Source organism: Salvia splendens, chromosome 1 (assembly GCF_004379255.2).
Source record: "Salvia splendens isolate huo1 chromosome 1, SspV2, whole genome shotgun sequence".
Lineage (NCBI taxonomy): Eukaryota > Viridiplantae > Streptophyta > Magnoliopsida > Lamiales > Lamiaceae > Salvia > Salvia splendens.
The window spans coordinates 4,901,941-4,926,441 of NC_056032.1; the positions used below are offsets into that span (position 1 = coordinate 4,901,941).

The 24,501-nt window shown below is 33.6% G+C and overlaps 1 protein-coding gene across 2 annotated transcripts; it reads right to left on the reverse strand.

Moving 5' to 3' along the window:
* Positions 1-14,943: 14,943 nt before the first annotated feature.
* On the reverse strand, positions 14,944-17,839 carry LOC121794424 ((3S,6E)-nerolidol synthase 1-like). 2 transcript variants are annotated; one of them, XM_042192584.1, is made up of 7 exons: positions 17,679-17,839; positions 17,323-17,575; positions 16,823-17,201; positions 16,276-16,494; positions 16,037-16,169; positions 15,577-15,825; positions 14,944-15,344 (listed from the first exon to the last, which is right to left on the reverse strand). In XM_042192584.1, exons 1-7 carry the CDS (start codon positions 17,724-17,726, stop codon positions 15,036-15,038), a joined length of 1,590 nt encoding a protein of 529 aa, XP_042048518.1. In that variant the 5' UTR covers positions 17,727-17,839; the 3' UTR covers positions 14,944-15,035. The 2 variants fall into 2 exon arrangements, with proteins under 2 accessions (XP_042048518.1, XP_042048526.1); XM_042192592.1 differs by having other exon boundaries at positions 14,944-15,378.
* Positions 17,840-24,501: the final 6,662 nt, after the last annotated feature.

Consider the following 24,501-nt stretch of genomic DNA (forward strand, 5'->3'; position numbering starts at 1 on the left):
AAATAGAATAATAACATTAAAAAACTACCCTAATATCTGAAAAATATAAAATAGAATAAAAAAAAATAGTACTCCTAAAAGCTACCTAAAATCAGCATAAAATAGAATAATGACACTAAAAAACTACATAAGATCTTTAAATAAACGTAAATATAAAATAGAATAATAAAAAAGAAATAGTAACATTCAAAAGCTACCTAAAATCTGCATGAAATAGAATAATGACATTAAAAAACTTCTAAAGATCTGTAAACAAACGTAAATATAAAATAGAATAATAAAAAAGAAATAGTAACATTTAAAAGCTACCTAAAATCTGCATAAAATAGAATAATGACATAAAAAACTTCACAACATCTGTAAACGAACGTGATGCAACAAAATGAGAAATCGGTCACACTAAGTGTCACATCTGTAAAATAGAAGAAGCTCGTCTATTGCTAGATTGCTGATGCTCTCCGTCTCACAATAAGTGTCACACTTTATCATTGTCATTTCGGTCTGTCCCACAATAAGAGTCACATTTCATTTTTAATTTACCATAAATGATAAGTAGATCCCACATTCCACCAACCAATTCTACTAACATTTTATTATAAAACTAATATATATAAGTGAGACTCGTAATCCACTAACTTATTCAACCAACTTTTCTTTACATTTCTTAAAATTCATGCCGACACTAAATGTGACACTTTATGTAGGACGGAGGTAGGTGTGCACAAACCGAACCGGACCAGCGGTTAACCGCCGGTTCGGGCCCGTCGGTTCATGAACCGGAACCAGGCCTGAAACCGGCGGTTTCCCGGTTCTTTAGGACCGGTTCAGGTTCGGCAATATATTGAACCGTGAACCGGCGGTTCGGCGGTTTGAACCGCCGGTTCAACGGGTCAAACAGTGTTCATTAGGCTAGGGGTTCGTAGGGGTTCAGGTAGGGTTTAGGTTAACCGGCGGTTTTGAACCACCGGTTTCGGCGGTAAACCGGCGGTTCGGCCGAATTCAAAATTTCAATTTTTTTTTCAATCCAATTTTACTCCTATAAATACCCCACTTCTCCTTCATATTTTCTTACCCCATTCTTGTGTTAACAAGGATTTCATTCTCAATCTTCATTTCTCTATTCTCTCCTCATTTTCTCTAATTGCGCAAGTTTACGTTTCAATTCTACACTTTCTACTCACTACTATATTTGTTGTTGTGCTCATAATTTACCACTTCTTTTATACTTCATACATATTTCATTCCAAGTCCATACTACTTTCATTTATCAATAATTGTTGATTGTTAGACGAAACTCAACATTTAAAGTTGAATTGCTAAAGGTGTCCTTAATTTAGTTATGTAGAAAGATCTTCTTCGCCGGTTAAGAGTATATATATAATACACTTATACGTTTAAGAACTTCAACGTCGTTCTTGTCATTTGTAATTAGTTGTTGACTAGTAGTCTCATTTGTATTTAAATTTCGTTTAAGACTTCAAGACCGCCATATGTTTTCGATTTGTAATTGTTGTAACTTGTAAACATGCAATTTCAATAAAATTGTAATTTTAGTCGTATATTTTTTCAATTTTATTTACTCACATTTCATATATAAACAACTTCGAAAAGTGTAATGTAATTTGATTAAAAATTGAATAGTTGAAAAATGCAAAAAAAAAAATATTCGACGAACCGTCGAACCGGCCCAGAACCGGCGATTTTGAACTGCCGCGTAAACCGCCGATTTTTTGAACCGGAACCGGAACCGGAACCGCCGGGAGCTAGGCGGGCCGGTTCAGGTTCAAGCATTTCCTGAACCGTGAATCGCCGGTTCATGAACCGGAACCGACGGTTCGTGACCCTTGTGCATGCCTAGACGGGGTAGTACTTCTCAATAATATACTAAGAAGAGAATAATTTGGGAGTACAGTCGTACCTCATGCTCTCAGCTGGATCCGTAAATGGTAAGTAGGTCTCACATTCCATCAACTTACTTCACTCATATTTTATTATAAAACCAATATAAAAAAGTGGAGCACATATTCCACTAATTTTTTCAACTTACTATTATTTACATTTCTTAAACTTGTGCCTACCAAATGTGACTCTTATTGTTTGACGGAAGAGAGTACTACACAACACACGTATTTCCATGCAACACCCATCGCATTTTCATTTTAACTCCTAAAATTGAAGCTTTAACAATATCAGAATACATGCAATTTTTATTTTTATTAAGGAATATGTGCACTAACTACTCCTCCATCACGTTGCAGTTTATTTTTTTTAAGTAAGTATTTTTAATGTTGCCTTTAATTTGTATTATTTTAATATTTTATTTTATTTTATTTAATAACATAAAAAATAAAAATATAATAAAAATAACAGAGCGGATTTGTAAGGGATTTGTAGGGCAGAATATAAAACGCTATTGCATGTAGGTACTTTGAACTGAAAAATAAAATTTAGCATAATATGGTCATCTGGAGAAAAATAGGGATGAGCGGGCATGCACAAGGGTCACGAACCGTCGGTTCCGGTTCATGAACCGGCGGTTCACGGTTCAGGAAATGCTTGAACCTGAACCGGCCCGCCTACCTTCCGGCAGTTCCGGTTCCAGTTCAAAAAACCGCCGGTTCACCAGGCGGTTCAAAACCGCCGGTTTTTTGCCTGAACCACCGGTTCCGGTTCATGAATCGGCGGTTCAACCGAAATTAAAAAAAATATTTCTTATTTATAAAAATTGATTTTTATATTTAAAATCAATTTTTACAAATGAATACAAGAAATTCGTAATAGCCCATATATATTTGATGGGCTTGCGAATTTGAGAAACCATTCTTGGTTGCTTCTCTTTTATAGAGACATCCTTGAATGTTTTATGTTCCACTTTCGATGTGGGACAAACTCATTCTTGGTTGTTTCTATTTTATAGAGACATCCTTGAATGTTTTATGTTCCACTTTTGATGTGGGACAAACTCATTCTTGGTTGTTTCTCTTTTATAGAGACATCATTGAATGTTTTATGTTCCACTTTCGATGTGGGACAAAATCATTCTTGGTTGTTTCACTTTTATAGAGACATCCTTGAATGTTTTATGTTCCACTTTCGATGTGGGACAAACTCATTCTTGGTTGTTTCACTTTTTTAGAGACATCCTTGAATGCTTTATGTTCCACTTTCGATGTGGGACAAAATCATTCTTGGTTGTTTCACTTTTATAGAGACATCCTTGAATGTTTTATGTTCCACTTTCGATGTGGGACAAACTCATTCTTGGTTGTTTCTCTTTTATAGAGACATCCTTGAATGTTTTATGTTCCACTTTCGATGTGGGACAAAATCATTCTTGGTTATTTTTTTTATAGAGACATCCTTGAATGTTTTATATTCCACTTTCGATGTGGGACAAAATCATTCTTGGATGTTTCTCTTTTATAGAGACTTCCTTGAATGTTTTATGTTTCACTTTTGATGTAGGACAAAATATGTTGAAGTATTTTCTTTTATAACTACATGTTTAGAGCATTCATTCATCTTTTTCCAATGTGGGATACAAAACTTTCTTTTGTCTTCTATTTTTCTTCATGTTTTGTATGATATATATAAACAAAATTATTATTCAAATATATTCTTGATTGATAAAAATAATGAATTATTGAGAAATATGATTTGTATATAGAAAATATTTATTTGTATAATAATTATGGTTAGGTTTATACAATTTGTATAATAATTATTTTTTAATGTGTATAATATTATTTATTAGTTAACATATACATAAATTTATAAACATAAGCAAATCATTAATGATAAATAACTAATGAATAATAGTTTATGTAATAATATTTGTTATTATTACATAAACTATTATGTCCAATATTAAGTATTGATATTTTATAAATATATATATAAATAACTAATGAAATAGAATAATTTGCTTTGATCATAAATACATAAATTTATTATAGAATAATATTGGACATAATAGTTTATAAATACATAAATAATATTGGACATAAACTATTATGTCCAGTATTAGTATCAATACTTAAAAAAATATCAATACTTAATAGGACATAATAGTTTATGTAATAATAACAAATATTATTACATAAACTATTATTCATTAGTTATTTATCATTAATGATTTGCTTATGTTTATAAATTTATGTATATGTTAACTAATAAATAATATTATACACATTGAAAGAATAATTCTTATGCAAATTGTATAAACCTAACAATAATTATTATACAAATAAATATTTTCTATATACAAATCATATTTCTCAATAATTCTTTATTTTTATCAATCAAGAATATATTTGAATAATAATTGTGTTTATATATATCATACAAAACATGAAGAAAAGTAGAAGACAAAAGAAAGTTTTGTATCTCACATTGGAAAAAGATGAATGAATGCTCTAAACATGTAGTTATAAAAGAAAGTACTTCAACATATTTTGTCCCACATCGAAAGTGGAACATAAAACATTCAAGAATGTCTCTATAAAATAGAAACAACCAAGAATGAGTTTGTCCCACATCGAAAGTGGAACATAAAACATTCAAGGATGTCTCTATAAAATAGAAACAACCAAGAATGAGTTTGTCCCACATCGAAAGTGGAACATAAAACATTCAAGGATGTCTCTATAAAAGAGAAACAACCAAGAATGAGTTTGTCCCACATCGAAAGTGGATCATAAAACATTCAAGGATGTCTCTATAAAAGAGAAACAACCAAGAATGATTTTGTCCCACATCGAAAGTGGAACATAAAACATTCAAGGATGTTTCTATAAAAGAGAAACAACCAAGAATGGTTTCGTAAATTCGCAAGCCCATCAAATATATATGGGCTATTATGAATTTCTTGTATTCATTTGTTTGTAAAAATTGATTTTAAATATAAAAATCAATTTTTATAAATAATTTTTTTTTTAAATTCGGCCGAACTGGCGGTTCGAACCGCCGGTTCACGGTTCACAATTCGCCGACCCTGAACCGGCCCGTGTTAACCGGCAACCTTCCGGACGGTTCAAACCGCCGGTTCCGGTTCATGAACCGGCGGGCCTGAACCGGCGGTTAACCGCCGGGCCGTTCGGTTTGTGCATGTCTTCATGAGCCTATTTGTGGGCGCTGCTATAAATGGCCTAGCCAAGCCAAGCCATATCCTTTTGACTAGTTTAGATAACCAAAAAATTAGCGCCGTTAAATATTTTGGGTTGCCATAACAAAATGAAATTTAATACTAGCAAATAAACTATATATAGGTATTTTAATATATCTTACTAAAAATGATATTGATATGTTTAACAGTGTGCAAATATGAAAATTATATTTAATGAGAAATTATTATTATATATATATATATATATATATATTGTGCATAATGTGTTATGGGTGCAGTATGGTCGTGTATGTAGTGTGTGTGAAGTTGGATATGTGTGTTATATATGTGTTTAGTGTCTGGTCATTTTATTCAATTCCATTCATATCTTATTTGTAGTTACTAAACATATGAATAAAATCATTAAAAGAACAACACTTTCATTCCCTTTGTATTCTATCTGCTTACCAATCACAAGAATGAAATTTGTATTCCATCTGCTTACCAATCACAAGAATGGAATGCAATTGTTTTTCCATTGCTTTCTCAATTCCATTCATATCACCATTCCATTCATATGAATAAAATCATTAAAAGAACAACACTTTCATTCCCTTTGTATTCCATATGCTTACCAATCACAAGAATGAAATGCAATTATTTTTCCATTGCTTTCTCAATTCCATTCATATCACCATTCCATTCTCTCCTTATTTCATTCCATCATGCTAAAACCGATCTAATAACCTTATTAATTCTCTTAATTCCATCATGCCAAAAACAATCTAATAACCTTATTAATTCTCTTAGGGCGTGCTTGGTTATGGGTATTCAGTTTTCCATGAAACAAATCTTAAATGATTTTAATCTTGAGGGACCCATCAATATGTATATATCTTGCATGCATTCGGTGTTGATGAAATGATGTTCAGATTTGATGGATCCAGTTGACTGTTGACCACTCTTCTGCAACTTGTATGACAATTGTGTCCCTACCATATATTAAAAATTCCACCGCTACCCAATCATGTAAGACGTGGCAAACCCAAAATATCGAATTTAATTTCCCCTTCAAAATTTTCACCATCTTGGCGCTATGAAATTGTTATAAATGCACACCATTCATTCCCTACAGACGTAGGTGATAGGGCCTATTTCATGCGGTTTAGGGATAAAATGTATACTACTTGATCAGTTTATCGCACAAAGCGAGTGTTAATTGTGCAGGAATACCGCTTGACCAAGGGCAACAAGGCCAAGCTGATCAAGTTGGTACAAAAGGCGAAAAAGGCCAAAAATCAGGTGGAATGATCAAGGGGGTGCTCAAGCAGTTAGGCGGGACCACTGTATTCTAGAAGAAAGACACGTGAGGCTGATGCGCTGGATGGCGATCATCAATCGGTTATCAAGGACGACATTCTAGAAGAGAAGCACGTGTAGCTGATGCGTTGGATATGATCATCAATCAGTTATCAAGGACGGCATTCTAGAAGAAGGGGCACGTGTCAATTGATGAGGTGCGCGATCCTAGCGTGAGCGAATATTCTCTGCCGAAATCGTTATCTAGCTGGAGGTCGTGCAGCGAGCTTATAAATAGAGGATGTGCCACCATAGTTAAAAAAAGAGGGGATATAATCTTCCTCATCATCTTCTTTTTTATCTTTTCCTTTCCGTTTCTAGTTTAGTTTCCAGTTCCGAAGATAGCTTAGTTAGAGGAATGGTCAGTTAGAGAGAGAGCGACCAAAGGGAGCGCGACAGAATACTCAATATTTGTTCGGCACCGTCTCAAGTTTCCGACCTAGAGCTTCTCGGCTTACTCGTTTTCTTATTTTCTGAAGTTGTTAGCTTAGTTTTATTCCGTGTTGTTCTGTAGTTAAAGAATCGATCTTTTTGTAGTCCGCATGTTCACAGTACTGATCTGAGCGTTGAATATAATTTGGGGTTATTTTGTTTTCGAGAAAATTGTCCACAGTTCCAGTTTAGTTTGCTTTAAAGACTCTGATCTAATGTTTCATTTTGTTGAATGTCAAGGTGTTTTCACAGTTTCGTAGCGTGATTAGGTAGTTAGTCTTTATTCCAACCTGTCGTTCACTCGGTCCAATTTCTGTTTTTCTTCCAGCATGATGAGTGCCTTGATCAAGTAGATAGTCTATATTCTGCCTAGCGTAATCCAGTAGCTTAAAAACTCCCAACTTAAAGCGTGGCAGCAGCCGACCCCTATTCACTATTCACACACTCAACGCATCGGTTTCTCTGTAGGATCGACCCCGTACTTGCCGCTTTACTATTAAAGTAGTGCATGTTTTGGGAGTTATAAATATATTTGGGTGGAACGAGAGAGAACGCCTTGATCAAGTGGCAACGACATTTGCTAACTGATCCACTCGGTTCAGTTATCTTCCATATAGCTTGATCCATCTGCGCGCGCCTCCGTCTCGTATATCCTACCAAAATGGCGCCGTTGCTGGGGAAACATGGTGTTATTTTATGGATGTGTTTAGTGCATAGGTGTAAATAGTTATATTTCCTTCTTTTCTAATTTGATATTTCCTTCCTTTTATGAGAAGGTACCACCGCGGAGGACACTGGAATCATCCTCTCATCTACAGAGATACAAACGCTCATTGGAGAGTCCAGGAAGCCGGTGTCGTAACCACCTGTTACAGAGCCGCGTTAAAAGCAACAGCCGCTGAGCAATTGACCAACGAGGAAGAAGGAGAACAGAACGCACCACCTAAGCTACCACCACTTGAGCAAGCAGAAGCAAATATGGCCCTCGTCGACAATGATTCAAGAATTGGCTCCCTACATGCCCACGACGAGAAGGAGCCCACCCATGCCATCGCTATTACTCCAGGAATGCAGATGATCGCAATCAAATTAGGGGTGCTAGTTGTATTGTCAAATTTTTATGGCCTCTCGAATGAATGTCCTTACTCCTTTCTGGAAGAATTTTGCAGATACTGTGATACTCAACCTGTGCCGGCTGGATCCACATCAGAAGATTATAGGCTCAAGGCTATACCATTCGTCTTGAAGGGTGACACAAAGGTCTGGCTATCGAGGTTGGCAGAGGGATCGATCAGAACATGGGCCGAATTTCGCATGATATTCTTAGACCGCTTCTTCCTAGCGTCGAAGACGAGCGCCCTGAAGAGAGAAATCACAGAGGCGAGACAGGAGTATGATGAGCCTCTGGGCGGGCCAATACTGGGACAGATTCCAGGGACTACTTCAAGCGTGCCCCAACCATAAGATGAGAGATCGTGAGATCTACTCAACCTTCTATGGCGGACTTACAGTGGACAGCAAAAGCGACCTCAACCTAGCAACCCAAGGGGATTTCTCAAAAACCCCATTCAGTCAAGCAAAAAGTATTCTGGAGAGGCTAATCGAAGCGAAGAGATCGTATGAGACCTCCCGCGGCCAATACAGAAGAGGTGCCGTGCACACAGCGGAGGCAAGAAGTGATGAGAAGTTGGAGGCTCGATTCAAATATGTCAATGTTTGGGAGGTCGTCAAAGACGAGGAAAGGTGGGCGGGAGGTGTGAGGTCCAGCTCGGGCTCTACCTCGAAGCGCACGAAACACACGGCGGGTGGCCAATACTCATCTAGTGAGGGCGGTTCGGGCAGCGCCGCAGGCGAGTTTGACTCGCAGGATGTTGAGGGCACGGCAGACGATGCCGGGGGGTCCTCCTGTGGGCGCCGTCGGTCACAAGGGAGAAATGCGGTGAAGGCGGCTAGAGGGAGGAGGGGCCGAGCAGAATCAAGCCAGGCGGGCTCGGGCTCATGGGGACCCTTCCCTTATGTCCATATACATGACCGCCACAATGGCGGACACTTCCCGCATAACGTCTCCCCAATACCAAGCCTATCTTAACGGAATTGCGTTTATGGCTGCACAACTTGGCATTCCGCCTCCTCACGGCTTCAGTGCACCTCCACCGCCTTCGGGGGATGATTCGCCGGCGGAATAGTTTTTTTTTTTTTCTATAAAAGTATATTTTAAATTATGCCATTTTTATTTTTTTAGGATTTTAATTATGTGTTTCTTTATTTTTTTGAATTTTAAGTTGTATTTTTATTTTATGTTGTAATTTTATTTTATTTTTAATGAAGTGTGTTTTTTAATTGAATTTGGTTGGAAATAAAAATAAAAAATGAAATTGAATGAATAGTAATTAAATGGAAGGTTAAGGAAGGTTCCGTCTCTTAGTTAAGAGATGGAGTAAAAAGTACAGTGGGGCCCATGAATAGTAATTTAAGGGACAGATAAGTGACAGCGTTGTGGATGACCTAAACATAGATGCAATAATATAAATATATATTCATGTATTAATTAAAAATAGTATTAATAAGATTATAAACAATTAAAAATAGACATTTGTAGTTCTCTCAACCCATTGTAATGAAACGTTTCATATTCAGCATACTACTTATTTCTTATGTTTAATTTTAGACCATATCATAACTTGATATGCAAGGCCAAAGACTAAATATATTTTTAGTATAGGAAAAAGATAAATTTTATATTTCCTGCCATATATTCGTATAAAAAGTAAATTATCTTTTAAGTGATAACATTTTATCACTTCGAAATTTATACAAAACCTAATAAATAAGTAGGTCAAATTGAAACCTAGTTTAAGACATAATAATAGAGGTCAACACTCAAATTAAAACTCTATTTAGGATGCATAATGCATAGTCAAATGCCAAATGCTTATTATTAGGGAGACGCAAAATAATTATTTTACCAATTTACATCTTCTACATAAATTATCTACACTTATAAACTAACAATACGCCGTATCTAAATTGATCATGTTTTGTTTCATTTATAATTTATGAGAACTGAGACACATTATTCTTGGAGATATACATTTCAAACTATAGAAATTTATTAACATCTCATTTTGCCCGAAAGTAAATATAATCTAATTTTACATGACCCCAGATGGATATTAAAATCTTATCACTATAATAGATAAAAATATACTATAATCCAATTACGGTATACTTAGTAAATATTTTTATAGTATTTAAACTAATCGAACATAATTGATGTATTTAGCAATCTTTCATCTTTAAGAAAAATGACACATAAATTCCATGTTAAAAAACATAACTATTACAAATTACGTTATTAAATATAATTAAATTAGTAAATTGCACTGCTAGAATATTAAAACATCACAACAGTATTTCTATTTTTTTATTAATAATTTGAAAAAATAAAATTAGTTGATTTCAGTTCATTCCAAATTTCCAATATCTTTCTTCCAAGTATTTTATGTTTATATTTAGTTATGGGTCTCACTCAACAAAATTCTTGAAATCAAAAGAATCAATTTATGAATTACTATGATTCTTAATTTTATTACGTCAATACAACAAATATAAAATGAAGTATGTATTTAACGACATATCTAGAGTAATAGTCCTATATGAATTGTTTGATAAATCCCCTTAGTAGCTAACACCATATAGTTATTGCATACAATTACACATACACATTTATAAAAAAAATATTATTTCACATAGACATAGTAGTAAACGTAACATAAAAATTTAATATTAAAAAAATCTACTAATACAAAGAATTTTGATTAGGATGTAAACCCACCAGCTAACTAATAGCCTTATTTGAATTTTGGCCCATCAACTATAAACCACTCTAAATTAAATTAAGCCCACTCAATATGAATATAAAACATTAATCTAATTTAGGTTTTACTGTTTCCATATGTAGAATCTGCCCTTTTTTGGTCCCAATAGATGGTTTCCCGCTCAAAAGTATGTCACCTGGCATCCAAAAAACTGCTCCTTTATATAATTATAGATTATAGATTATAGATTATAGATTCCACTTGAATAGAAATGGTCATGCCTACTCTTAATCCAATCCTCAAAAAATAATTACATTTGGGCCTCAATACCCTAACATGGAAAGGCCCAAATATGATTTTTCCCGAATATGAAATGGGCCAAATTTATTAAAGTATTTATCATTTTGTTTATCTGTACTTTATAAGTCACTGCAACAAATTTAATGGTGAAAAGTCATACAACAAAAATTTTTCCTCATATATAGTATAGTGAGGATTCTTAGGTATTAACTGAGCTAGAATTTTTACAAAATCAAAATTTCAAGCTAAATTAACTGAATTCAATTAATCTTCTTGATGATTCTTGAACTTGAAATCTAACCAAAACGAATCGACGCAAGAATTACGTGGTTCGATCCATCAACGGATCTACATCCACGGATAAAAAGATGAAGACACTTATTTCGAATGCAATCAAGAATTTACAACACACGCAATCGCTCAAGCTCACTACTCAATCGAAGAACTCTGCTCGACTATGAATTGTGAAATATTCACTTAGCTAACTAAGTTGGATTACAAAGTGTTACACACTCTCTCTCTCTCTACTGCCCAAACTCGCACATCTCTTAGTTTTTTTTTTAATTTTATTTTCTTGAGCTCATTCAAAACTGATTTGAGCTGCTCTTGGGCCAACCTATGAGCTTCGAGACAAAAGGGCCTACTCTTGGGCTTCTTGGTTGGTCCAGCCACAAACACCCAATACTTCTCTTTTATCACAAAATCATTTCTGGTCAATTAAAATGAAAAACATCAATATTTGTACTTTATTTTTTTTAATTTTATTTTCTCTTCACTCATCTCACAAAATAAAACTGCATAAGATCTCATGTTAAATAGAAAATGTTTCACTTAAAGATGAGACGGAAGGAATAAGAGTCTATATATAAAGTTCTTTTCCTACTTATAAGTTAGGAAGATTGAAAAATAGAACCATTTGGTTTGATTCTTTATCAACACGTACTACTACTGAGAATGAGAATTGAAATTCGAACAAAATTAACAATTACTTTGTACTTTTGCATATTTAGAACTGTATTACTTCCCAGACCAAAACAATCACAAAAATGTACATAAATGCATATAAATAGCTATTGGGTATTGTTAAAATGCAAACTCTAAATATTAAATAAACTACAAACTATGATTTGGACCGTTAGGAAATGTCAACAGATGATAAAATAATAGCTACAAAAAATGTGAACACAATGTCAACATAATGTCAACACAACATCAATCATTGCCATTGTGTTGACATTTTTTATTGCTGGTATTTTGTCATCTATTGATATTTTCTAACGCTCCATATCATAGCTTGAAGTTTGTACAATATTTAGAGTTTGCATTTGATCACATCCCATTAGCTATTTATTTATAAGATTTTAAAAGGAGTAACTAGTCTATCAAAGACTTATATACTACTTCCCTCTCACTCTATGTGACACATTTTCCTATCTTGAATGTTCCACTCTAATTGATATATTTTCTAAAATGAAATTTTTTTTATCTCTACTATAATATATTATCTCTCCTATTTTATTCATTAAATGTAAAAATATTAAAAATGGTGTGAAAATGAGGGATAAAGAAAGGGAAACATCCAAAATGTGTACATGTAGTTGCAGAACATCCACATCCATGCTCTTGGCCAAGAGCATGGATGTGAGCCCGAATCCACTTTTATTCATTTTTTACTCCCTGCTCTTCCGCAAGAGCACAACATCCACATACATGCTCTTCCGCAAGAGCATGCTCAAGGCTCCCACCATTCTATTATTCAATTTAAATACTTCAATTACTAAAACATTTCCACAATATTAAAATGCATTAAAAATACCCAAATACTTTTACAAATTACTAAAAAATTAAAAATTACATAATTAAAAATCTAAAAATTAAAAATTACATAATTAATATACTAAAAATTAAAAATTACATAATTAAAATCCTAAAAATTGAGGTTGAGATAGTTGTTTGGTATAGTGTGATTTTTTGTGTTGAAATGAACGTATTTATAGATGAAAGTGTGAATTTTGGGATAAAAATAATTAAAAAATAAATTAAAAGTGTGGAAAAAATGGATATATTTTATTGAAAAGTGGAAAAATATTTTTTTATTAAATCTGAATTTTTCGAATTAAAAAACAAAAAATATGATAAACCAACGGCCAATCAGAGCATGCCACGTCGGCTGCTTGTGCTTTTGCCGTCGGCACGACGGTGCTCTTATCTAAGAGCATGGCCGTGCCGATACAGGTGCTCTTAGTCGCAGATATTTCAAAATTCACATTTATCATTGCAGCCACGGAAGAAATGTGTGGCGAAACTAAGAAAGCCACAGTTTTTAAATAGTTAATTTTTTATTATTTTAATTTATCCATTAAAATTATTTTTTTATCTATTTATGATAAGTTTTATTTAATCTCACATGATTGTATGGACTATTTGGGAGATGAGGGACCACTACAACGTACGACTCCAGTGAGATCACATAATATAAGAAAGAAAGAAAGAAAAGCATCTAAATTGGTTCACACGGACATTTTTCTACTCAATTTTTTGAATTTGTTCAATTTTCTTGATTCCATAAGTCAGAAAAATTAAGAAATAGAACGATTTAATTCGTTATCCACATCGATACCAACATATCTTCAATAATATCCACATATCTTTATTAATTAGTTAGTTATTGATTTACCATATCTTTTCATATATTATTAGGATCTTTACTTTCTTGTTCTCTAAGTCAGGGTAGTCTTATATATAGGAATCATTTTATTCTTCTCATTCATTCAAGAAATATCAATTATCATTCTATTTTATTTTCTCTTACCCTCTTTCCTTTCAAACGTGCAAAACGCACAAAACCTTAATTTTGACGCTGGATTAATCGACGGGCAAAAGCTCCTGCGACGTTCGACGCAAAATCTACGAGTTAAGGAACTTCTTCCTTAACAATTGGTGATTTTATCGTGATCTCTTCCTCCGAATCGCTGTCTACATGTCGTACCGCTACACCGGATATCAACTCCGGCAAGCGGATTACCACCCATGGCAGCCCGTATCTCAACCCATGCTCCATCCGATCAGAGTGTTAGAGCAACAACCATCATATCCATATCCACAGGATGGGAGACTCCACCCACAACACCATCCCTACCAAGCTCGTCAACCCACTTCCTGGGACCCGCCATGGCTGCGCCAAGAAACTGCGTATCAGCAACCATCGTCCTACGAGACAGATTTGTACTCGCCACCACCGCCCTCTTGTCGGGACCCGCCAAGGTTGTGCACTCAGCAGAGATACTCTCAGCCTTATCAACCGCCTCAACAGTCACACCACACTGCGCTCAGACAACCTTGGCAAGTGGAATATCGCTCGTTGGCTTATGCTATGTCCAAGACTTCAGTTGGGGATGTTTTGGAGTGTAATAAGAAAGAGATTTTGATTCTTGACTGTGATCGAGTCGAGGAAGGATTTGATGATTCTTCGGAGAAGATTCTACATTCTTCTTCTCGTTTTTGTGGCGTTGAAAAGGTTGATATTGATGGGAATTTGGAAGCACAGGAAGTAGATGAAGCTATATATAGGAGACATTGTATTCTTCTCATTCATTCAAGAAATATCAATTATCCTTCTATTTTATTTTCTCTTACTCTATTTCCTTTCAAACGTGCAAAACGCACAAAACCCTAATTTTGATGTCGGATTGATCGACGGGCAAAAGCTCCCGCGACGTTTGACGCAAAATCTAGGAGTCAAGGAACTTCTTCTAACACACGCATACAAATTACAAAATGTACATAATTGTAATTAGCTAGTGTTCACTTCTTGTTGGGAACCCCAATCCTAATAATTATTTATCATTATAACTAGGTTTTAGATGTGGTTCTTAAACAATAAACACGTTAAAATGTTGTGAAAATGACTGCATGGACAAAGACAGGGAATAATGGAAAAGTAGTGCAATTACAGATATTTCACAAGTTGTGATTTCTGCCTCATAAGTAATGTGTGGCGAACTAATTAACAAAGCTACAGTTTAAGATAGGAGTGCTTTAGCGAAGGCGGGATCGGCAAACATGGTCTGAAGATGATGTCGAAGAAGAGGAAGATGATGATCTTCGTCATAGGTATACATGGTCGGAACCATACGCGCTGCGTTGAGACAAGCCCTTCTAAAACCCGCAGAAAACGAACTCGTTGAAGAGAAGCCATACTTGTTGATGTTTTCCCACGTCTCCGAAACCATGTTCATCACCTTCTCTTGCGCCTCTTCCCTCGATTTTGCTTTCCCTTCTTTCATGTAGAATTCTATGTAGGATCCGTCGAACCCTATTTGCTCCTCGTCCTAATTTTATCATCACACAGTGAGAATGACCAAACTTATAGAAAACGAAGTCAGTGTATGAAAAAACCCTATTTCAGTCAAAATTTGATAACTTCCTAGAAATCCTAAATGACAAAAAACAAAAACAAAAGCATCCAAAAAATAGTAAATTGATGTCTTTGCCCTTTAAATGAATTTCAAGGCATTTCGAGATACTATAACTTTTCCTTGCAAAACTGCGTTTGAAATTTACCTTGGCGGAGCCCAAGTCGTCGAGAAGCCTGAGAAGTTTGGCGACGGAATGTGTGAGTCCATTGGGATCAGTGAGAAGAGTTTGAGTTTGGTGAGAGAGAGGGTTTCCCATTAGTAAGAAGAGATGAGATAGCACCATAGGTACTCCTGAGCTTATTACTCCATTCTTGAGATATTCCTCAGCCTTCACCACTTCACCATTTCTAAGCCATTTTCCCTCCACAAGAAATGCATCCATCAAACTCCCCCACTGCAATATTAAGTTTTAAACTGGTAAGTAAGAGAGAAAAATAAATTGATTAATTAGAGTATTGATAGTTGAAAGTTAATAAGTAAATGGGAGTTGAGAGGAAGAGATAAAAATGGTTATTCATGATGTTAAAAAAAAAAGTAAGTAAATTTTGATGGACGGATGAAAATGAAAAAAATAGAGTATTGGTAGTAGACGAACGGAGCTACACCTCTCTTTTGAGAAAGTGGCTAGGATTCCATCCATGCTCTCGATAGACGAAGCTGCTGATTTCTTCCGTAGTCTCGTAAATGGCATTCAAGCATGTTTTCATATAACTTGGTAATTCATCACAAACATCCCATCTGTATTCAACAAAAAAACACATATATGATATATCAAATCAATTAATCTGTTGATCCATTGCTTCAAATGGTCGTACTTGCTTTTGCTGAGTACTTTTGAACATACCTTTTAACAGCGTGGGTGAATTGAGTGAGTTCGTCGATAGTGCCATAAAGATCAAATATATCGTCTACGGCGTAGACAAGAGATATCGGCTTCGTTAGCATTATTCTATGTTTCGACAACATCGGATTCCCTAGGATCGCCATCGACCACACATGCCATTTTAACGGCTGATTCCTCGACGACTTCAGCTCCTCACTCAGCCCCAGCCTCTTCCACCACCTACAACATCATTCACTTTGAAAATTAGCAACTAAGATATGCTCCCTTCGTCCCAATTTAAAAGTCCCAGTTTTTCATTTTAACCGGCCCTTCCAACTTAGAAGTCTCTATTAACTTTTACTATTTAAGTACGTGAATCTTACATTCCACTATTCATTTTAATTATAGTATTTCAATTAATATATAAAAATAAAACTCAGGCTGATTGTTTTTCACCTGTGTTTATTCCACTCATTACACAGCCAATTCCTAATTAAAATTATAGTAGGACTTTTAAGTTGGGACGGAGAGAGATCATGTTATGACCCTATTCGAGCTTCCGACTTACTCTACAACTAGAAGGATTTCGTGTTTGTGGAGGGACTCGGTGTAAGCGAATTCGAACTCTGCAAGCTCTCTCAAGACATGATTATCATCACCCACAAACTGAAGATAACTCTTTGCAGTGAAACCAGCCACAATCTTGTGCTGTGGAAAACTCAATCCAAAATTCACCACTCTCTCTACTTCGTCGTCGAGGCAGATCGCGGCCCTGTTCGCATTCAGCCACAGCGAGCTAAACTCCGCAGCCTCGCGCAGAATCTCCTCCCCTCCCGTGTTCAAATGAGACGCCTCGTGCATCGCCACCAAACCCCTCGTCACTCCACCGACCAGACCATCTTCCAGCCTCAGCTCCCCACTCCGCAGAAAATGTCCGAAAAAGTCATCTGACAAAAAATAAATATTACTATAACAATATTTTACTGTTTAAAAAAAGAGAACTGAAATTACTATATAAATGTCACAGGCGGTCCTATCAAATACGAGATGTAACATGAAAACCCGCACCTGCAATGACTCTGCATCCGTGCTGCCTGAGCAGACGGAAGCGGAGGGAAGCCTCTAGAAGGCCGTCATTGGAGGTGTGGGAAAAGTATTGTTGATGGAGAATGGATTCGATCTCGTCTTTGAAGTGATGGCAGAGGCCGAGGCGCTGGATAGTGTCTATGAGCTCTAGGCTTTGCAACGAATCTTGCTCTGTTTTCATCAGCATTTCTCTTACTTGCTCCAATTTTGCTGCGTGTTTGAGCAACGACCAGTCCTGCACATATGTATATATATTGCATCAAATTTGTTAGGATTATTTTGAAATAGATAGACAGACAATATAAAGAGACAGAACAGAAGTACTAATTCATGGCTACCTCTTTGGTTAGAGGCGAAGGATCAAATGTTTGGTAGATGGCTTCCATTAGGAAAATATATTTTGCAAAGGTGGAAATAAATGAAGAATGTATACTAACTACATGATACTAAGCACTTTTATTTATAGATGCACAGCTCAACCATCATAAGAATTGGTACGGAAAAAACAAGTTGATGTTAATATTGGATTTATGTGTGGCCACTTTTATTAAGAGTTCGCCACAATTGCCTTATTAGGTGTCTTGCCCAAGAGCATGGATGTGGGCTCGGATCCACTTTTATTCATTTTTTTCTCTTTGCTCTTCCGCAAGAGCACAACACCCACATCCATACTCTTCCGCAAGAGCATGTTCAAGGGTCCCACCATTCTATTATTCAATTTAAATACTTCAATTACTAAAAACATTTCCACAATATTAAAATGTATTAAAAATACCCGAATACTATTACAAATTACTAAAAAATTAAAAATTACATAATTAAAATTCTAGAAATTAAAAATTACACAATTAAAATACTAAAAATAAAAAAATTACATAATTAAAATCCTAAAAATTGAGGTTCGGAGAGTTGTTTGGTATAGTCTGATTTTTTGTGTTGAAATGAAGGTATTTATAGATGAAAGTGTGAATTTTGGGATAAAAATAATGAGAAAATAAATTAAAAGTGTGGAAAAAATGGATATATTTTATTGAAAAGTGGGAAAATATTTTTTTTATTAAATCTGAATTTTTCAGAATTTTTCAAATTAAAAAACAAAAAAATATGATAAACCAACGGTCAATCAGAGCATGCCACGTCGGCTGCTCGTGCTTTTGTCATCGGCACGACGGTGCTCTTAGCTAAGAGCATGGCCGTACCGTCGGCATGGCGGGTGCTCTTAGTCGCAGATATTTCAAAATTCACATTTATCATTGCAGCCACGGAAGAAATGAGTGGCGAAACTAAGAAAGCCACCGTTTTTAAATAGTTGTTTTTTTATTTTAATTTATCCGTTAAAATTATTTTTTATCTATTTATGATAAGTTTTATTTAATCTCACATGATTGTATGGACTATTTGGGTGAGTGAGGGACCACTACGACTCTAGTAAAGAAAGAAAGAAAAAACATCTAAATTGATTCAGTCGGACATTTTTCTACTCAATTTTATGAATTTGTTCAATTTTCTTGATTCCATAAGGACAAGTCAGAAAAATTAAGAAATAAAACGATTTAATTCGTTATCCACGCATATCAATTACAAAATGTACATAATTGTAATTAGCTAGTGTTTACTTGTTGTTGGGAATCCCAATCCTAATAATTATTTATCATTATAACTAGCTTTTAGATGTGGTTCTTAAACAATAAACACGTTAAAAATGTTGAGATAATTATTTATCATTATAACTACCTTTTAGATGTGAACTTAAACAATAAACACGTTAAAAATGTTGTGAAAATGACTGCATGGACAAAGACAAGGAATAATGGAAAAAGTAGTGCAATTACAGATAGATTGAACTGTACAAAAGGTCCCTAACTTTTCGCCTTGTAACAGCAGAGATCTCTAACATTTAAAAATCCCATCACAGGTATCTAAAAAAATATATAATCACAAACCTTGTGTTTTTTGCCATTTTTCAGATGAAAATGCCCAAATGGGCTGAAGGACAGTTTAATCTCTTTACCTACCAAACCTGTATTTCTGCAGGCATACTCTGCACAAGTCTGCACCATTGTCAACTCAAGGCTGTACATATTTGACTATATTGTATTCCTCAATTAATAATTAAATACACTTTTGACTTTTAAGCTATTTAAGACACTATATGGATTTTACTATATTTTAGAAAATATACACATGTATAATAATCCAGCTGCGTTACTTTTTAAATTTTTATACATCCAACAATTTAAATATTACTACGTTAGACGAGTTCATTGTACATATTGAAAGTTTACGTTAGACAAGTTCATTTTACATGGTAGTATTAAATTAAATGTGATTAATGTCCATCTATAGAATAAATTAAATAAACCAATTTTTATAATATATTTAAAAATATAATAGGAGTAACTAACAAGGAAATAATATGAATGGTTAAATAAAACTGGTCGATTATGTACCTGTAATTTATGTATGTTTATCTTTATTTGGAGAGAAAATATAGAGATAAACTAGTAGGAGTAATATTTAAGCATGCATCTCGAATCCCTATTTTCCTCATTATGGAGCAATTATTATTTAGTAAAAAGAGAACAAAATCTTTGATTCGTTAATTATGTCTTATTAAACGCGTGTTAATAGTAAAAAAATTATAATATTGATTCGATAATATATATTTTTGCCCATTTTAATAATATGATTGTGCTACATGGACCAACATTCATTTATGAAAATGATCGCATTATAAATACACACACAAATCACAATCACATGCAAAATTGTCGCATAAAACTGAATTTATTGCTACCACCTAAAAATTGTACATATTGAAAGTTTATGTTAGACAAGTTCATTTTACATAGTGGTATTAAATTAAATGTGATTAATGTCCATCTATAGATTATACTATGTCAAATACCCCATATTAGACTTCTGACCTATAAATAAAAGTAATACTAATCAAAGTGAAATTGATAGTCACATGGTGACCAAAAATTCTTGCATGTTAAAACATCAAATCATCAAAGCAGTTTGAGAAGAATATCTCCATCAATTAAATTTTGAACTCTTACACTTCGATCACATTATTTAAATAGACAAAATAACATTTTATGAATTTAATATATTTGCCATGACGGTATCATGCATGGTAAAGTTGGTAAAGCAGACAGAATCAATATATTATATAAAATTTTACCAGAAATCAAGAAATTCAGGTCGCAAGAAGATAGAGAGTGTGCCAAAACGAGAACATGCTTATCAGGGAAATACAAGAATAAAACATTTTTTATTCTATTTCTGTCTTCCTTCATTATCACTGTGGGAAAAGAAGAGAGAGGACAAAAGACATGATGTTTCTGTCACATCAATTAGGATTAGCGTCCATCCACAATACATGCAGTAGGTGGGATGCAGTGGCGACGTCACAAAAGGTCGAGTTTGCCCTTTCAAGCCCTGAGGGTATTATGGTCCGAAAAAACCCGGTTTGTGATTATATAATTTGTTAGATACCTGTGATGGGATTTTTAAATGTTAGGGTTCTATGTTGTTACAAGGTGAAAAGTTAGGGACCTTTTGTGCAGTTCACTCTTACAGATATTTCACAAGTTGTGATTTCTGCCACATAAGTAACGTGTGGCGAACTAATTAAAATTTAATTTTATAAAATTAAATCTAATATTGAAATAAAGAAACAAAGAAACAAAGTGAAGGATGACAAAAGAGAATGAAGAATGATAATTTTGAAATAATATCAGATTTAGTACATAACTGAAATAATATCATAATTAAAATGTTAAAAGTGTAAAAAGACCAAATTGCCCAAACCCCCCAAAACCCCCCAAAAAGGTATTTTTCGACCGAAAACAGTGAAAAGGGCAATTTTTGAGATAAACCCTTAGTTCAGGGATCTTTGGCGATATTTTTAAAGTTTAGAGACTATGAGCGAGATAAACTCATAGTCCATGGACCATTTTTTGTAGTTCACTCTTTAAACTCCAGAAAACTCGACTCGTTTCATCCGATTGCACGACGTAAGTTTTACCCTATTAATATTTTTTTTACTTTTGTATAAAATGACATAATGTTATCATTGAAATAAAAAATACTAAAAATGTGTGTAGTTAAACTTTTTAATTTTCACAATTGAATGCACCAGCTTGTACTATAGACTTTGCACCTTGGCATATAGCAACTTCATTTAAAATGTTCTTTTCGTTTTAGCTACTTTTCTTTATTTTCTTTTGTAGGCCAATTGATTTTGAAAATTTGTACCTCTGAAATTTGAAGATAAAAGATACATAGAAATCCATTGAAGAATGAAAAGAAACTGCCATGGAGAAGGAAGAAACCGTCGCACAAAGAGAGAATGGAGAAAAGATGAGAAATTTATTATTGACTATATTTTGGAAAGTGTTAACAACTTACAATACATTACTTTATATATAGGCTGAGATAAAAGCCAAACTAGCTAATAAAATTCTAAACAATACATTTTTCATTTGTAAATTTGTACACATTATTTTGTGGCACCGGAAAGTTGATGTGTCTTGTCCGATTGCAGCGATGTATGCTACATAAGTTTTAACCTATTATTTTTTGTTTTTTTATACAAAAGGAAATAATATCATTGCAATAAAAATAAATATGTGTATTGTTAAAATTTTGAATTTGACAGTGAAATATCAAAGAGTCTATATCAGCAGGCTTGGGGTTTGCAACTTCATTTAAAATATTCAATGTATTCTTTCTTTTTTTGTGGTCCAATTGAAACAAGTAACGTGTTCCCCTTTCATGATTTTGCACAATCATTTTGTGGTCACGGCATGTAACATTATCAGTTTGTTTAGCAATAAGACAACGGCACTATTCCAATAATATCAACAACTTTTAACAATGGAAGGTCTGTAAAGAACACTAATTAACGTTTGGATTTATTAGAATGTAAATGGTCGATTTTATGATTTTATCCATGCACTAAAAAATAATTAGTATTGATTTTAAGAAATGTAAAGAAAAGTTGGTTGGAAAAATTAGTAAAATGTGAGACCCACTTTTTTATACTATTGTTTTATAATAAAATGTGAATGAAGTGAGTTAGTGTATGTGAAACCTACTTACCATTTACGGTAAAAATGAAGTGTGACAATTATTACGGGACGGACTGAAATGGAAAAGTGTGACAATTATTGTAGGACGGGGGAGTATATTTTAAGAACATAAAAATTGAGACGCAATTACTTGCATTAACATTTTTAAAAATAACAACTGTTAAGGATGCAAAGGAAAGGATCTTTAAATTAATAATAAATTAACTTGATCTTTTATTATTTTAGGACGCTTTTGTTTGTGCTCTCAAATTTTAGTTGGGACATCAACAATAAATATGTTTTCTGAAGCGTTGGTGGTATATTTAGAAACATAAATTAACGTCCTTAAATGCATTAAAAACGTTCTTAGCGGGTTTTTTGGTTGTTGTAGTTAGGGTTGAGCATTCGGGTTTCGGTTCGATTTTTTGCCAAAATCGAACCAAACTCGATAAACCGAATTTAATTCAAAATCCAAACCGAACCGAACCCGAAAAATCGAAACCGAAAAACCGAAAACCGAACTTAAAAAACCGAACAAAACCGAAAAAACTAAAATTTTCAAAAAAAAAATGAAAAATCGAAAAAAATTGCTCCATGTATTAATATATATATATATATATATAATTTATTTTATTTTATACTATATAATAATATAATATAAAAATATATAATATAAAATTAATAGAATATATATAATACATATTATATAAATATATTAAAAGAATATATATTATATATACGATATAATATATTAAATTAATAGAATAAATATATATAATATTATATTTAAAATATAATTTGGTTTTTAACCGAACCGAAAAACAGAAATTTTTGTATTTTTAAAACCGAATCGAACCGAAAAATCGAAAAAAATGAATCGAATTTCAAAATTTCAGTTTAGTTCCGTTCGGATATTCGATTTTTTTCTCACCCCTAGTTGTAGTGATGTGACATTTACTAAAAATGTTTCACTTTTAGTACTCCGGTCATTTTACTGTTAAAGTATAAATGTCTAGAAATAAAAACTAATCAACGAAATAAAACGTATTTTGACTTCCACATTGATACTCCAAATTTTTATCAACAAAATTTTTAGGAGGCATTTTATTTTTAAAATTGAAACAATGAACTCTAAATTGTAATTGTCTAAACAGTAGACAAATATTTTAGGTAAAACCCCAAACGATTGATCCAGATTAGAATGATGGAATTATTATATATTGATTCCATATTTGAAAGATCGAAGAGTTGGGAAAAACATTAATCAATAGGCGTACTGTACTTTCCAGATTTGTAAGATCTACGACTAAAAGGATTGGAAAAATCACTATCAATAAAAGTATTTTACTCTTTCGCTTTTTTTTCGGAGAGGTAAAAATAATTTTATGGCAATTTAATAAGAAACTATTTTGGTCAATGGAAATACTTCCTGTTCCGTAATAGATATCACATTTTTCTATTTAGTTTATCCCGCTAAAGATGTCAAATTTTCTTTTTTAAATAATATTCTTTCTCTTATATTAATATATAAAAATAGTATATTTTTTCTTCTTAAAACACAAAATAACATCTTCTAAAATCTCATTTCATCACCCAAATATCACACATGTTATAAGACATAGGGAGTATAAAGAATCAAACACCAAGATTATTTACAAACAATTAGTCTCACTTAGGGGTGTCGAAACGGGTACCCGCGGGTACCCGCACCCGATTTTGGCCGAAAAGTTAGTCCCGATACCCGCCCCGCATTTAGTCGGGTATTACCCGATACCCGAGTCGGGTATCCCGCACCCGACACAGCGGGTACCCGACCCGAAACATTTTTTTTGAAATCTTCTTTTTTAAAATATTATTTGTATATTTTAGATGCTTTTTAAAAAATACTACTTGATGAATGTAATAGTCTTACTTGAAACTTTTTATTATTATTTACTTTTGTTGAGAATTGAGATCAAGCCATGTAATCTTTGAAGAGTTGAAGAGTAAGAGAAAAGACGGAAAAAAAAGATTTGTGATCTTAACTCTTAAGATTCTTAACCCTAACCCTAGTTAAAAGTTATAAACTTAAAAAATACATTTT